Source organism: Vulpes vulpes, chromosome 12 (assembly GCF_048418805.1).
Source record: "Vulpes vulpes isolate BD-2025 chromosome 12, VulVul3, whole genome shotgun sequence".
NCBI lineage: Eukaryota > Metazoa > Chordata > Mammalia > Carnivora > Canidae > Vulpes > Vulpes vulpes.
Window position 1 is genome coordinate 45,372,491 of NC_132791.1, and position 12,958 is coordinate 45,385,448.

The following is a 12,958-nucleotide window of genomic DNA, read 5'->3' on the forward strand; positions in this document are numbered from 1 at the left end:
AAAACATGTTGCCCAAAAAATAAGATGATTATTTATCTTCCCTATTTTCCTTATATTGTTGTTTATAACATGTTTATAATAGAAGGTACAAGACAATTACAAAGCCACTCTAACCATTATCAATTGTTTTTTTTTTTTTTTTTTTTAATTTTTAAAAGATTTACTTATTTTAGAGAGTGAGAGAGTGCAGGCACGCTTGGTAGGGGGCGCCCAAGGGAGAAAGAAACTGAAGCAGATGCCAGGCTAAGCGCAAAGCCCTATGTGGGGCCCAAGCTGACAACCCCAAGATCAGAACCTGAGCTGACACCAAGAGTCAGATGCTTAACTGAGTGTGCCAGCCAGGTACCCCAGTTAGTTTTTCTTCTGAATCTACTTTACACTGTATTTCTGGTCAGCTCAAATTAAATAAAACACTAAGAAATACATGTGATTATTTGTGTTTTGTTTTTGTTGTTTGTTTGTTGTTATTACCTGCCTCAGATAAGTAAATCAGTTTCCAAACTATGTAGACAGACATGTTATTACGTAGCAAGTGGGAGGGCAGAGGTGGATTTCTTTGCCTAGATTAACTGGGCTATTGTGTCTGTTTTATGCTTTATTGTGGAAAGAGATCTTTTTAGCATAAGGGAGAAAGTGGATATTCCTTGGAAACTGAGATTGCCTTAAATCAGGGTGTTCTCACACAAGTCAATAGATGGAGGCAGGAAAAGGAAAACATCCACCATTCTTTCACTGAGAACTTTGCATCAGGTATTTTACATGTATTATTTTACTTAATATTTTTAGTCTATACAAATGTGGCAGCATTTACAGAGTGGTGAGGAATTAGTGCATTCATCTTGTTAATTTGGTGCCAGAATCTAGTGCCCTGTTATTTGCAGAAAAGAAAGGATGCCACTGTGAATTTATTCAGTTTAGTGCTGCACATAGGTTGCAATCAATAGATAATTTTATTTGTTACCTATACACAGTTCTTTTTATAAACACTGTAATTACTTTCTATCAATTCAATCAACTTTATCTCTTTAATCAGAGCAGTTTAATAAAATTTTAATAACATTTTCTTGCCCCAAACTGTCTGGAAAATTTTTAATTCTTTTCACTTTTCCGAGTATCATCAAAAATCCTAGACTGTGAATTGTATTTGTAAAAATGATTACTATGAAGCTCTAGTTTTTAGGAACATCAACTATAATTCTGTCCATTGCTTTCTTATTACTCGCTTTAATTTGATATAGGAGATAAATAGCTAAAAACTAAAACATTATGATTAAATATATCACTACCTTCATTCTTCTAGAACATTGCCTTTGGTAACTAGGAGTTTTTCTTTTCTGCATTCAGTACTATCTAGGAAAATGTTAAGGCACATTAAAAAAGAGAGTATATGGGGATTCCCGGGTGGCTCAGTGGCTTAGCGCCTGCCTTCGGCCCAGGGTGTGATGCTGGAGTCCTGGAATCGAGTCCCATGTCAGGCTTCTGCATGGAGCCTGCTTCTCCCTGTGCCTGTGTCTCTGCCTCTCTCTCTCTCTCTCTCTCTCTCTCTCTCTCTCTGGGTCTCTAATGAATAAATAAATAAAAATCTTTTAAAAAAGTATAATAAAAATCTGGCCTTTTAAATCTTCAGATCTTTAAGTTATGTGTTCTCTTCTGAACTCTCATTTGAAAAGATCTGTCAAAAATAGTCTTTTTCCCAGTCATACATAGAAAGTAGTAAAATAACTTAACCTGCATTCCAGAGATCACATACCATCATCCTATTGGACTGAAAAAGAATCTAGTGTTTGTTGTTGTTGTTGCATTATTTTTTTTGTCATTTTGAATTTATGATAAGTAAGGACAAAGTTAAATATACTTCTAGGAGTAAATGGAAAGAAATAAGCTAACTCTTCCTCATCCTTAGTGCTAAGATATAATTTAGGAAAAAAAATGCTCATCAGCTGCTTGCCTCTAATATTTACTCACTTAATATGGCTGAATGGCTTACAATGAATATAGTGTCTCTTTGCTTCTCTACATGTCAGTTCCAATGTAAATAAAGAAATTATTAGTTCAGGTACTTTTCTATAAGTATTTGTTACATAATATGTGATAATTGGGATTGCAAATCAAACCACAAGACAACTGATAAGTTGATACAATTTTATCACTTAATTGAGGAAAAAAATTTTAACTGTACATAAAAATACCTGATTGAAATATCATTAATGCCTTTACAAGTGTTGTACATTTATAAACTGTTCACCTTTCCACTTATAGATGGAGAACTCCCATATGCATTCATAAGTTAACATTGAGACATTTGAAAAGCCCCTGTTAAATCCTTCAGATTCTAATTGTGGTCCAGATCAAAGATGCTTTTATAGGAAAAGACTTAAGAAGTTTTGATAACTAATTGGATAAAGGAGAAAAGAGAAGATGAAGGCACCAACCTGACACTGGAAAGACATTATAGAAAAAAGGAACAGAACAAACAGACTGAAAGCTAACCATGGGCAAAGAGAAAGCCAGAATGAGACTCAAAGGCTCTGACCTGCAGACTTTGCACTTTCCACTCCCTCCTCACATTCCCCTTTTTAAAGCATCATTGGATTCAACTAAACTCATGTTCTTCTCTTTGAAGAAAGTACTCATTATGCCAATTGCAGGCCTTTGCTAATTGTGCAAAATATAGCCCTTCTCAACTAAGCAAACGTGGGGCTTTTTCAAATGGATACATATTAATTTACCATTTTCAATCTTGAAGAGAGAGAGAATATGAATGAATGAGATTTTTTAAAGGCTTCACTGCAGAAATACAGTCAATGGCAAATTGCTCTTCGAAGCCTCAAAAAGGGCTTGAAAATATGTGGGTGCACACTAAGGACTAAATGAACCTACTGATTAGGAACTCTGGAAGGATAGTATTCCTCTGGAGGTTAAGGTCATGGAAAGTTCAGTTCCCTGTGAAGAGACTGGTTAGTCTGACCCATAGTTTGCCCCGTCAAGTAGCTGGTCTATTCCTTCTATATAATTAAATTTTTGTTAGTTGTTTTAAAACACACAAAAACAGGATGTATCTTTTTTGTGGTTTTTCTTTGATGAGTTTCTAAAGGGAATAGTTTGAGGTTTTTCTCTTGATGGGACACAGAACAGCTAGTATTGTAGGGAGTTTGCACATGTGAATTATATTTTTGTTCTTGGTAGAGACGTTGAAATTTTACAGGGCCATATTTAAAGGACTTCGCTTTAAGTTGATGACTTTAGCTTTATCAAAAAAGGTCACTCTGGATGCCATTATGCTCAGTGACTGTAATGTGATGTGCAAATTTATGAGTACTCTCTTGTTTTGAGTTTAGAATTATAAATATAGATTAGAAGCCCCATAAAGATTTTTGCTTCCAAACCTCTCATTGTGTTTCAAGAGAATAATTAAAAAACAATCAAGAAATCTTCTCAAACTTGGCCAGGGAAAAAGCATAATACGGCAACCAGACATTCAGATGGGGTCCAGAATACAAGGTCCCCCAGTGGAGCTTACGAGCTGTTTGACCCTGAGAAAGTTATTTCATTTCTCTGCATTTCAGTTTCTTCATTTGCAGAATGGTGATAGTAATACTACTTCTAGGCTCTTTGTGAAGATAAAATTGCTTAACATATGTGGAGCACAAAGAAAACACAGTAAATGTGATATAAGTGTTATTATAACTATTGGATATAAAATATATTTTAAATCTGGCTTTTTATCAAGAATATAGTGCAAAATTATAGATCCATCAGTTAAATGTAGCTTATTTTTCCACTTACCTATTTTTTTCCACTTAACCTATTTTAAGACAAAGTTCTAGTTGGTTAAAAAAAATTAGAACTTTCAGACCATCAAGTAAATGACTACATAAATGCATAGTATTTGATATTACCAGCTGTGCTGTCTGCTCTGGATTTTCCCTTTCTTCTTTAAATTACAGGGAGGTTTTGGGGTGCCTGGGTGACTCAGTCAGTTAAGTGACTGACTTCTGCTGGGTTCAGGTCATGATCATGGAATCCTGGGATCAAGCCCCATATCAAGCTTCCTGCTCAGTGGAGAGCCTGTTTCTCCCTCTCCCTCTCTTTCTGTGTTTTCTCTCTCTCTCTCTCTCTCTCTCTCTCTCTCTCTCTCTCTCTTTCTCTCTCTCAAATAAACAAAATTTTTAAAAAGTAAAAATAAATGGCCGGGAGGTTTTTCTTTGCTCACTCTGCTCAGTAAGACAAAGCTATTGAGTTGAAGTCCTGTTAGTATTAGAATGATTCAATCACACATATTGGGGTTGGAAGGAGAGTGTGTCATGTGCTACGTGTGCAGATAGGAAGCAAAGTAATATGGTTTGACATGGGAAGGTTTAGGTACTACATACTCTTCATTCAGTATATTCCAGGGCCTTGTTGACTGCCTAGAGAAACAAAAGTAAACATGAGGAAGTAACATTCTTGTTTACGAATTCCATGACAATGCAATATACAAATGCCATATAGCTTATTTTTAAAAAATAGTCTATTAATCAGGGACGCCTGGGTGGCTCAGTGGTTGAGTGTCTGCCTTTGGCTCAGCTTGTGATCCCAGGGTCCTGAGATCCAGTCCTTCATCAGGCTCCCTGTGGGGGAGCCTGCTTCTCCCTCTGCCTATGCCTCTGCCTCTCTCTCTGGGTCTCTCATGAGTAAATAAATAAAATATATTTTTTAAAAATCCATTAATTAAATTTGCGTTGAATACATCTACATTGCTTTATTTCCAACTTGCAAACTTTCCTCCAGGGCAGCTACAGAAAACTTGGCCAGGATTCCAGCTCATGAGGGTAGAATTTGGGATTGAGTTCTAGGAAGGAGGGGATATCTCACCAAAAGTTGTTTGGATAAATAGAATTGAGAGGATGAGAAGAGATAATCTGAGAGTCAAGCTGAGGAAAACCAAATGCCCTCGGCAGGAAGAATTTGAATCCATTAGGAACAAGGGTGCTTATTTCAAATTGTTTTGAATAATATTGGGGTGATGTCAGGAAGATGCACAGTCATGGTGAGTTAGCCAAAAATATAAGATTAGAGTCGAAGTCAACTTCTCCAGACCTGTGTTGTTCTTTTTTCCATATTGGCCATTTTATTTTTCCTTAAGAGGATTCAGCAAGAGAAACCAGAACACAGAGATGCAAAGCACTATACCATCACCTGCACTAAGAAAAACCTAAAAAGTCAGTTAGGCATCTGAATCTTGGTTTTTGGCTCTGGCTGTGATCAGGGTTGTGAGATAGAACCCTGCAAGGGGCTCCATGCTTAGCACAGCATCTGCTTGAGGTCCTCTCTCCCTCTTTCTCTCTCTCCCTCCTCTACTAGCCCCTCCTGCTAGAGCTCTTTCTCTCTCAAACAAATAAATCTTAAAAAAAAAAAAAAAAAAAAGGTGTGTTTTGAGAATTAGTGTCTTATTCATCCATGGTACCTTTGCCTCATTAAGATGGATAATTGAAATTTGATTTTCCTCAACCAGTTTTATTTTTTCTCAATAGAAAAAAAAAAACATCTTATACCTCACTAGTTTTTGTAGTCATTATTTCTTACTGAGTTTACTGCTCTCAGCTTTCTGACAAGCTCCAAAATAATGATCTATGCTGTGTATTGTTAAATGTTCAGTCAGACAGATAGATACAGATAGATGAGTATGTGTTGCACAAAGACAGTTTAGCATTATTTAATCAATATTTGTTTGATCCACGTAAAATGACTATAAATGTAAGTTACATCCCATCTGTTTTATCATCCATGTGAAGCCAACCTCATTTCTAAAACTTGATTTCTTATGTAATTGCCCTAGAATAACAGAGGATGATCGGTTGGGAAGAAGTACCTTTTGGACTGGCAAGATAAAGGATAGTTATGTTTAAGTGTGTTTCACATATTGGGCTTTCTTGTCTTTCAGTGGCCTTCAGGATAAGTAGCATCATGACTTGGTAATTACTAGCTGTTAATCATTAGCTGGGCTTTGAAATCACACAGACCTGGGTTTGAGGGTAAATGTATGAGTCTAGGTGTGTGAACAAATAACCATCAAATTGCTCAATGTCTGCCACAGAGAAGGCCCTCAGTAAGATTTATTGAATTAATCTTTCTTTACTTCAATTTCCTTGTCTGGAAAATAACAAGGATATGTACTTCATAAGATTTGTGAGAATTAAACAGGATACTGCATGACCTAGCAGCTATTATAATTACCTATTACTTATAGGTCTTCTTCTCAACGGTCAGCCTTTAAGCCTAAACATATTAATGCATCTGACACAAAACTCATGTTTCCATGACTGGTTTTTAAACTCTTCAATGTAGGTATCAAATCAAGCATTCAGAAGGCTGGGAATATGTGGCAAGAGTGGAAATGGACATGGGTTAACAGTGTCTGTGTTGAGAGATGCAGTTTCATTAGTCTAATTAAATGCATGCCACTTTACATATTTGTGAGTGATCTTAGTCTAAAGAACAGGGTCATCAGAGGGAGTAATATCTTCTGCCAAAGCACTGTGCATCAGGGAGCCTAGGAGCTTCTTGGCATATTTTAGAAAACAGTGTGTAAGACCATTATGTCCTCAGCAATGCTCATCAGTGTAAAGTGGAATATCACTCACTGCTAGTTGTAATTTCAGGATCACATACTTTACTATTAAACCATGTGATGACGAGTGTTAAAGTGTTAGCTATAGTGCACTGCACATTGCAGTTTCCATAGTCTGTTCTTTAACTCCCATGTTACATGAAAGAATTGTTCCATGATTCTCTTTATGAACTCTTCTCAACAACATTTATTCATTAATTCAATTCATTTAAGGAAGTCTGCTGAACCATAATTTATTGAGCTATCTTTGTAGATGCAAAGATTACTAAAGATGTTTAGGTAGGACTGTGACTTAGAACTTGAGAATTTAAGCTGTAGGTTACTCAGAGCCAGTAGAGGTTCTTAAGCAGGAACCTAACCTGTCCAGAGCTGAGCTTCAGAAAGACTACTTTGGTATGGAAAGTGCACTGGAGTGAGAGTTTGAAGAGAGAATTCAAGAAGACATCAAATACTGAAGGATTGGATTTAGGGAGTGACAGTGAGCTGGTAGATTTGGGACTGATTTAAGAAAAGTTTAAGATAGGGCTTGCTCACCAAATAAAGCTGCTTTGTGTGGAGAAGGTTCAAGGTTGACTTGAAGGCTTCCACCTGGGCATCTGCATGCTTCACCTCACCCAATACTTGGAGAGAAGTACATTCCACAGGGGAGATGCTGAGCTTCTCTGGAAGAACAAACTAGAAAGACCCCTAATTTCATTATTCTTTAGAGTCTAAAGCATGGATAGTTATTGTGCTGAATATTGTTCAATGATGGACTGGTTATATATAGATTAGCATAGGCTAAGAAAAGGGTTTTATAATCCTTAGTAGAGACTGCAATCTATACTGCTGAGAATTTTAGTATGTTTGGTGGCTGTTCATGACTGTTAATAGGTTGACTCTTTACACTTGTGAGTTTTACTATCTCTATTAAACACAAAATATATACATCTTTAACATTGTGATACTTGTTGGATATGTTTTACTTTCCAGTTCTACATGTGTACATCCAAGCACAGTAAATGTCCAGCATCAAAAACGACTTCTAAAAATTCTATTAATGTAACATAGTATCTTTACTTTTTAAAGAATTTCACCTTTATATAAGCTCAATTCATCATTATTTCTGAAAACTTGACTTTAATCATTTGAAATCATGTTTATGTAATTACGGAACTCTTATTTCCATATACCATGAAATTATGTCTTAAAAAAGTGTCAGTGTCCTATGATAGAAGAAAAGATGTTTTGATTTTTATAACATTACAGGAAATTAAAATTTTCCTCAGGGTTTTTTTTTTTTTAATTAATTTTTATTGGTGTTCAATTTACCAACATACAGAAAAACACCCAGTGCTCATCCCGTCAAGTGTCCACCTCAGTGCCCGTCACCCATTCCCCTCCAACACCCGCCCTCCTCCCCCTCCACCACCCCTAGTTCGTTTCCCCGAGTTAGGAGTCTTTATGTTCTGTCTCCCTTCCTGATATTTCCCAACATTTCTTCTCCCTTCCTTTATATTCTCCTCAGGGTTTTATAATCAAATCCTGAATTCAGTCTCAAAATAATGGTTCTGTTTTCACTATAAAAATGTATATATTATTTTATATCTATGCAGTATTTTATTATAGGTTATTGAGTAATGTGTTGAATGAAGGCATTAAAAAAGGCATTAGAAGTCAGAAAAAAATTAGTTTAAAATAAAGAACAAAAAGAAGCAAACTTTGTGAACATGACACATAATAATAAATAGTGTAATAAACAGAAAAGCAATTAGATCCTATCTGCATTGGGTTATAAATTGATATTTGAAGATGATTATTAGATTTAACCAACTTTATTTCTTTACTATTATTCTTAATTGTTTGAATTGTATGAAATGCCTTGTGATACTGGTCAGTGTTTTATGGAGAAACAGGCACAGTTCTAAGTTGCCATCAAGTTGTCAGCCTGTAGGTGAAGAAAAAACAGTGAAGCCTGTGACCAGTGAAGCTAGCTAGTAAATTTAAAGGGTGAGATTCGGTCTCGACAGGAAAGTGTAGGGAGAATAATCAAGATAAAATAATGTTCACAGAACTAGACGGAATATTGAACCCAATAACTTGTAAAGTACAGCTGCAGAGAAGGAAATAGAAAAGCAAAACAATTTTTAAAACCCTGCCTTTCCAATATTCACAGAACATCTACATTGATTTTTTTTTTCATTTGAATCAATGTTGATGACTATCACTGTTTTCTACTATGGTTAATCATTTCATGTTATGCTGGTTATATCAGTGTCCAGCTTCATAGCTAGGATCATCATTGACACAGTGTGACTTCAGACTTTGCTTCTTAAGTCATGTTTGTTTCTTGTGATGAATGACTATAATCTGGTGTTACTAAGTATTGATTTTGTGTATGTGTGTGCTGTTTTTCTTTTAAAGTCAATTGACCCCGGCCAGCAGTTCACATGGGAACATTCAAACTTGGAAGTAAACAAACCAAAGAATAGATATGCAAATGTAATTGCATATGATCATTCTCGGGTTCTCCTATCAGCAATAGAAGGTAAGGAAATTCTTTTTTTTTTTTTTATTGGAGTTCAATTTGCCAACATATAGCATAACACCCAGTGCTCATTCTGCCAAGTGCCCCACTCAGTGCCCATCACCCAGTCACCCCAACCCCTCGCCCACCTCCCTTTCCACTACCCCTTGTTCTAATGTTATTTATACTTTTATTTTCATGAGTTTATGAGTGTGCATGAAAATATAGTTTTAGCTAGGTTTTTCGCTATCAGTGGAAATAGTTAATTAACATGCAGGTACCACTTGTTCTCACATTTTCTTTCCCATACAAATGTACTATATATGGGCACACAATATCCCTAACACAATATAACATAAAGGCATCTTTCATTACCTTCTTGCTTCAACTCTAGATGACTTTATGATGTAGTTGATGCTTATAGAGGGGAAGTAGATCAAAGTTGTCCATTTTATTGATGGCTGCTGACCATTATAAGTAAATGGTGATTGTTGGAAAATATTCCTTGACTGTTTTTTTTTTAAATGGGCTGGGGGAGGGGGGGCGGGGGACTTGTTTGTAAATAAACCTGGATAGCCACTAGAGACAGACTAAAGGTTAGGAGTTGGTGGTGTGGTGATTAATTAAAATTAAGCATATTGGAAATCTCTGGTACTGCTAATTTGTGGACTGCTTGGTAATCTATCTCTCACAATTGTAGTAAAGAGTGCATTCCAGAGGGAATGGTTGCTCCAAAAGATGAGGATTACACCTCTAATATACCTAGCCTCTTAAAAGGATTCATGAGGAGAGTATTTTCTATTCATCCCTTTCTTGTAATAAATCCCTTCACATGGCATATTAAAATCAATTAGGAGCTCATGTTCAACACTCAGCATTTTGTTAGGTTTCTTTTGGCTATGGTAGTACATTTCGGTCCATAAAAAAAGAGTTTATAATGTCACTTAAATCCTTCCTTCTGTCATAATTGCTAACCTAGACCATCAACTGCCACATACCACATTCATCCTCATTGGCATCCTTTGGAAAAGTTCTGTGGCCTTTTCATACATGAAAGTTCACTGCTTACTCTCTTCCAGATGTTTTGTCAAGCATTAAATAATACAAGCTTCATACTCAGTCCTTTTTAGAACCTGGCAGTTCAAACATTGTCATCTATAGTCATCCAAATATCTTTCACTTTTTTTCTGCTTCCCAAATCTGTGATGACTACCATTTAACCTCATAACTCTAACCAAGTCCTACATGCTTTCTTTAGTGCCCAAAATTAATTTGAAAATGAGATGCTGCTTAAAAGCTTTCCCAGCAAGCACAAAAGGCAACCAATAAATTTATTTCCAGTTCTTTAGGAAGAACTATCTTTCTGCATTTAAGCAAGCCTATCATACCTGCACCCCCCTCTCTTCAAAATGGTTTTACGTGGCATAGATATATTTTGTAGAATTCTCACAATCAATCAACATCAAAAGTTGGAAAATATTATAACCCTTTTTTGAGGCTATTGAAGATACTAGGAGTTCAAGAGTTAACTTTTCTCCATATGAAAAAAATATGATCAGGTTTGTAAAAATTTCACCAATGCTAGTTCTTCAAGCAGGGGGTGTCAAACAGGCAATTGCTTCAAGTCCTATTTGAAAACTGTAATTGGTATATGTGGAGGATTAACATATAGCATTTATAATTTATCTCTGTATTTCTCACTTTAAAAAGTTAAACAAAAAGCAATTTCTTGTCTCAAGTCTCCTAAATCAACTCCATAGTTAGTAAGAAACTAAACCAAGTCACAAGTGGAGGAGGAGATCTTTTTGCCATTAGTGAAACAGGTAAGTTATAGAAATTAAATGAATATAAATGGAGAACCTATTTGGCATAATCTTGGCTGGAGAACTTGTCCGTCTGCCTTTGCTGTATTGTATAGCATTATTTCCACTCGGAATTTAGGTCATTCAGTACTACTGTCACCTTGTACTTTTGCCCACTTTATCATTATTTTCTTTAACCTGTTATTTTCCATCATCTTTGAACAGTAAAGTATGTCGAAGGACAAAAAATATTCTTCCTTGTACCTTTATTATGATCGATGGAAGCTATGACCATTCCATTTCTATGCTCTTTTTTACAGTACGAAAGCAAAAGCACTTGAATCAGGCTAAAACCTGCCTTTTTATAGCTCTGTGCTCACAAATATATCCTAAATCTAGAGCTGACCTAGAAACCAAAAGTCTTTCAATTTTAAGTCGTATGCAAAAGGTTAGAAGCATTTAATTGAAGTTTATGGGCTATATAGAGAGCTTTAATCTAGATTACAACCTCGAATGGTATTTTATCTTAGACTAAGCCCTACTCGGCAGATATTTAAGGGGGTAAGCCACAGTCCTATATCTTAAGCACGGAAAAGGAATGCTGGCAACAGGAATCACACAACTGCTAACTAAGGCTTCTCACATAAAGGGAGCTTTGATAACACAGAGCCAGATTTTTCAAGAGTATTTAAATGTTAAGAGACCTCATGCACAATTTATAAAATTGAACATGCTTGTTTGGGGTTCCACCTGTGGTGATAACTTGAAAGATTTTGGTTGAAGGTTTACTTTGGACATTTTTGCTGCTGTTCTCTCAGTGGTGCAGCTCCTCTTCATGTTTACTTTGCAGAGTGGTCTGACAGACAATAAAGGAACGCTGGAAGTTGCCACAGTGATTCCTATTATCTTTATCTCTGTTTCCTGGAGCCAAACCTTTCCACTACCTCCACTGAGCAGTGGCAGGGAAATAAAATAAGGAATGGGGAACTGTGTGTCAGCACCAGTGTGTTTATTGAATTTCATGAAACTAGTAATACTTCATGACATGTTTCCAAATTACAGTCATTTTATTTATGCTGAGGAAAATGTAGAATAAATTCAAGAGATTTCTAACTACAGAAACACTTAAAATTGTTGAATTATAGAGCAAGCAGTATGGAAACACAATTAAAATTTTGACTAGTACAGTTACTGTTGGCATCCCCTCCACGTGGAAGCTGTCCTTAAGAGATATCAGTAACTCCTGAGGAAGAGAGGTGATAGAATATATTTTCATAGTTTAAACTATATATTGTCAAAGACTAAATGGAAACTAATACTTACATCTACATAAAATAATAAGTAATTATCTGTTTAATCTTATAGAATCCAAAGATGCTCATTACTTTTACTAAAGTAGCAAAAAAGAAATGGATAAACCAAAAGATGAAGAGCAAAGAAATCTGGGTTTAGATCACAGCTTACTAGTCACTTACAAGTCACTTATAGTCATGTAACCTCACCTTCTCTGAGTGTCAATTCCTCAGCTGAAACCTTTTTTAAAAAAATTTTCAATTTAAGTAGATTTGACAAACAATGTCACATTAGTTTTAAGTATACAACATAAGTCTTATGCAACTGATTCAACTTCTCTTTAGGTTATGCTGTGCTCACCACAAGTGTAGTGTCCATCTCTCCCCATACAAGGCTAGCTACTAAAGTACCATTGGCCATATTCCCTATTTTGTGCCTTTTATTCCCATGATTTATCTATCCCGTAATTGGAAACCTGTATCTCCCACTCCCCTTCACCCATTTTACCCATCCTTTCATCCCCCCTTTCCTCTGGCAACCAGTGGTTTGTTCTCTGTATTTATAGGTCTGATTCTGATTTTTGTTTACCCATTTGTTTTGTTAAATTCAGCATGTGAGTGAAATTTTCTTTTACTTCTGACTTCTACGAGTTAGCTCTACATAGCTTTCTTATGAATTTTATCATTTACCGTACGCACAACAGTGTTTTACTGTGTATATATATTTGTGTGTGTGTGTGGGTGTGTG

General features: G+C 35.9%; 1 protein-coding gene across 50 annotated transcripts in view; it reads left to right on the forward strand.

Moving 5' to 3' along the window:
* Positions 1–12,958, forward strand: part of PTPRD (protein tyrosine phosphatase receptor type D) — a 2,173,792-nt gene that overhangs the window by 2,084,195 nt on the left and 76,639 nt on the right. For all 50 annotated transcript variants that reach the window (XM_072728319.1, XM_072728317.1, XM_072728336.1 and 47 more), the window contains one exon: positions 9,014–9,137. In XM_072728319.1, coding sequence (XP_072584420.1) covers positions 9,014–9,137 — 124 coding nt within the window. The remainder of the gene's footprint in view (positions 1–9,013; positions 9,138–12,958) is intronic.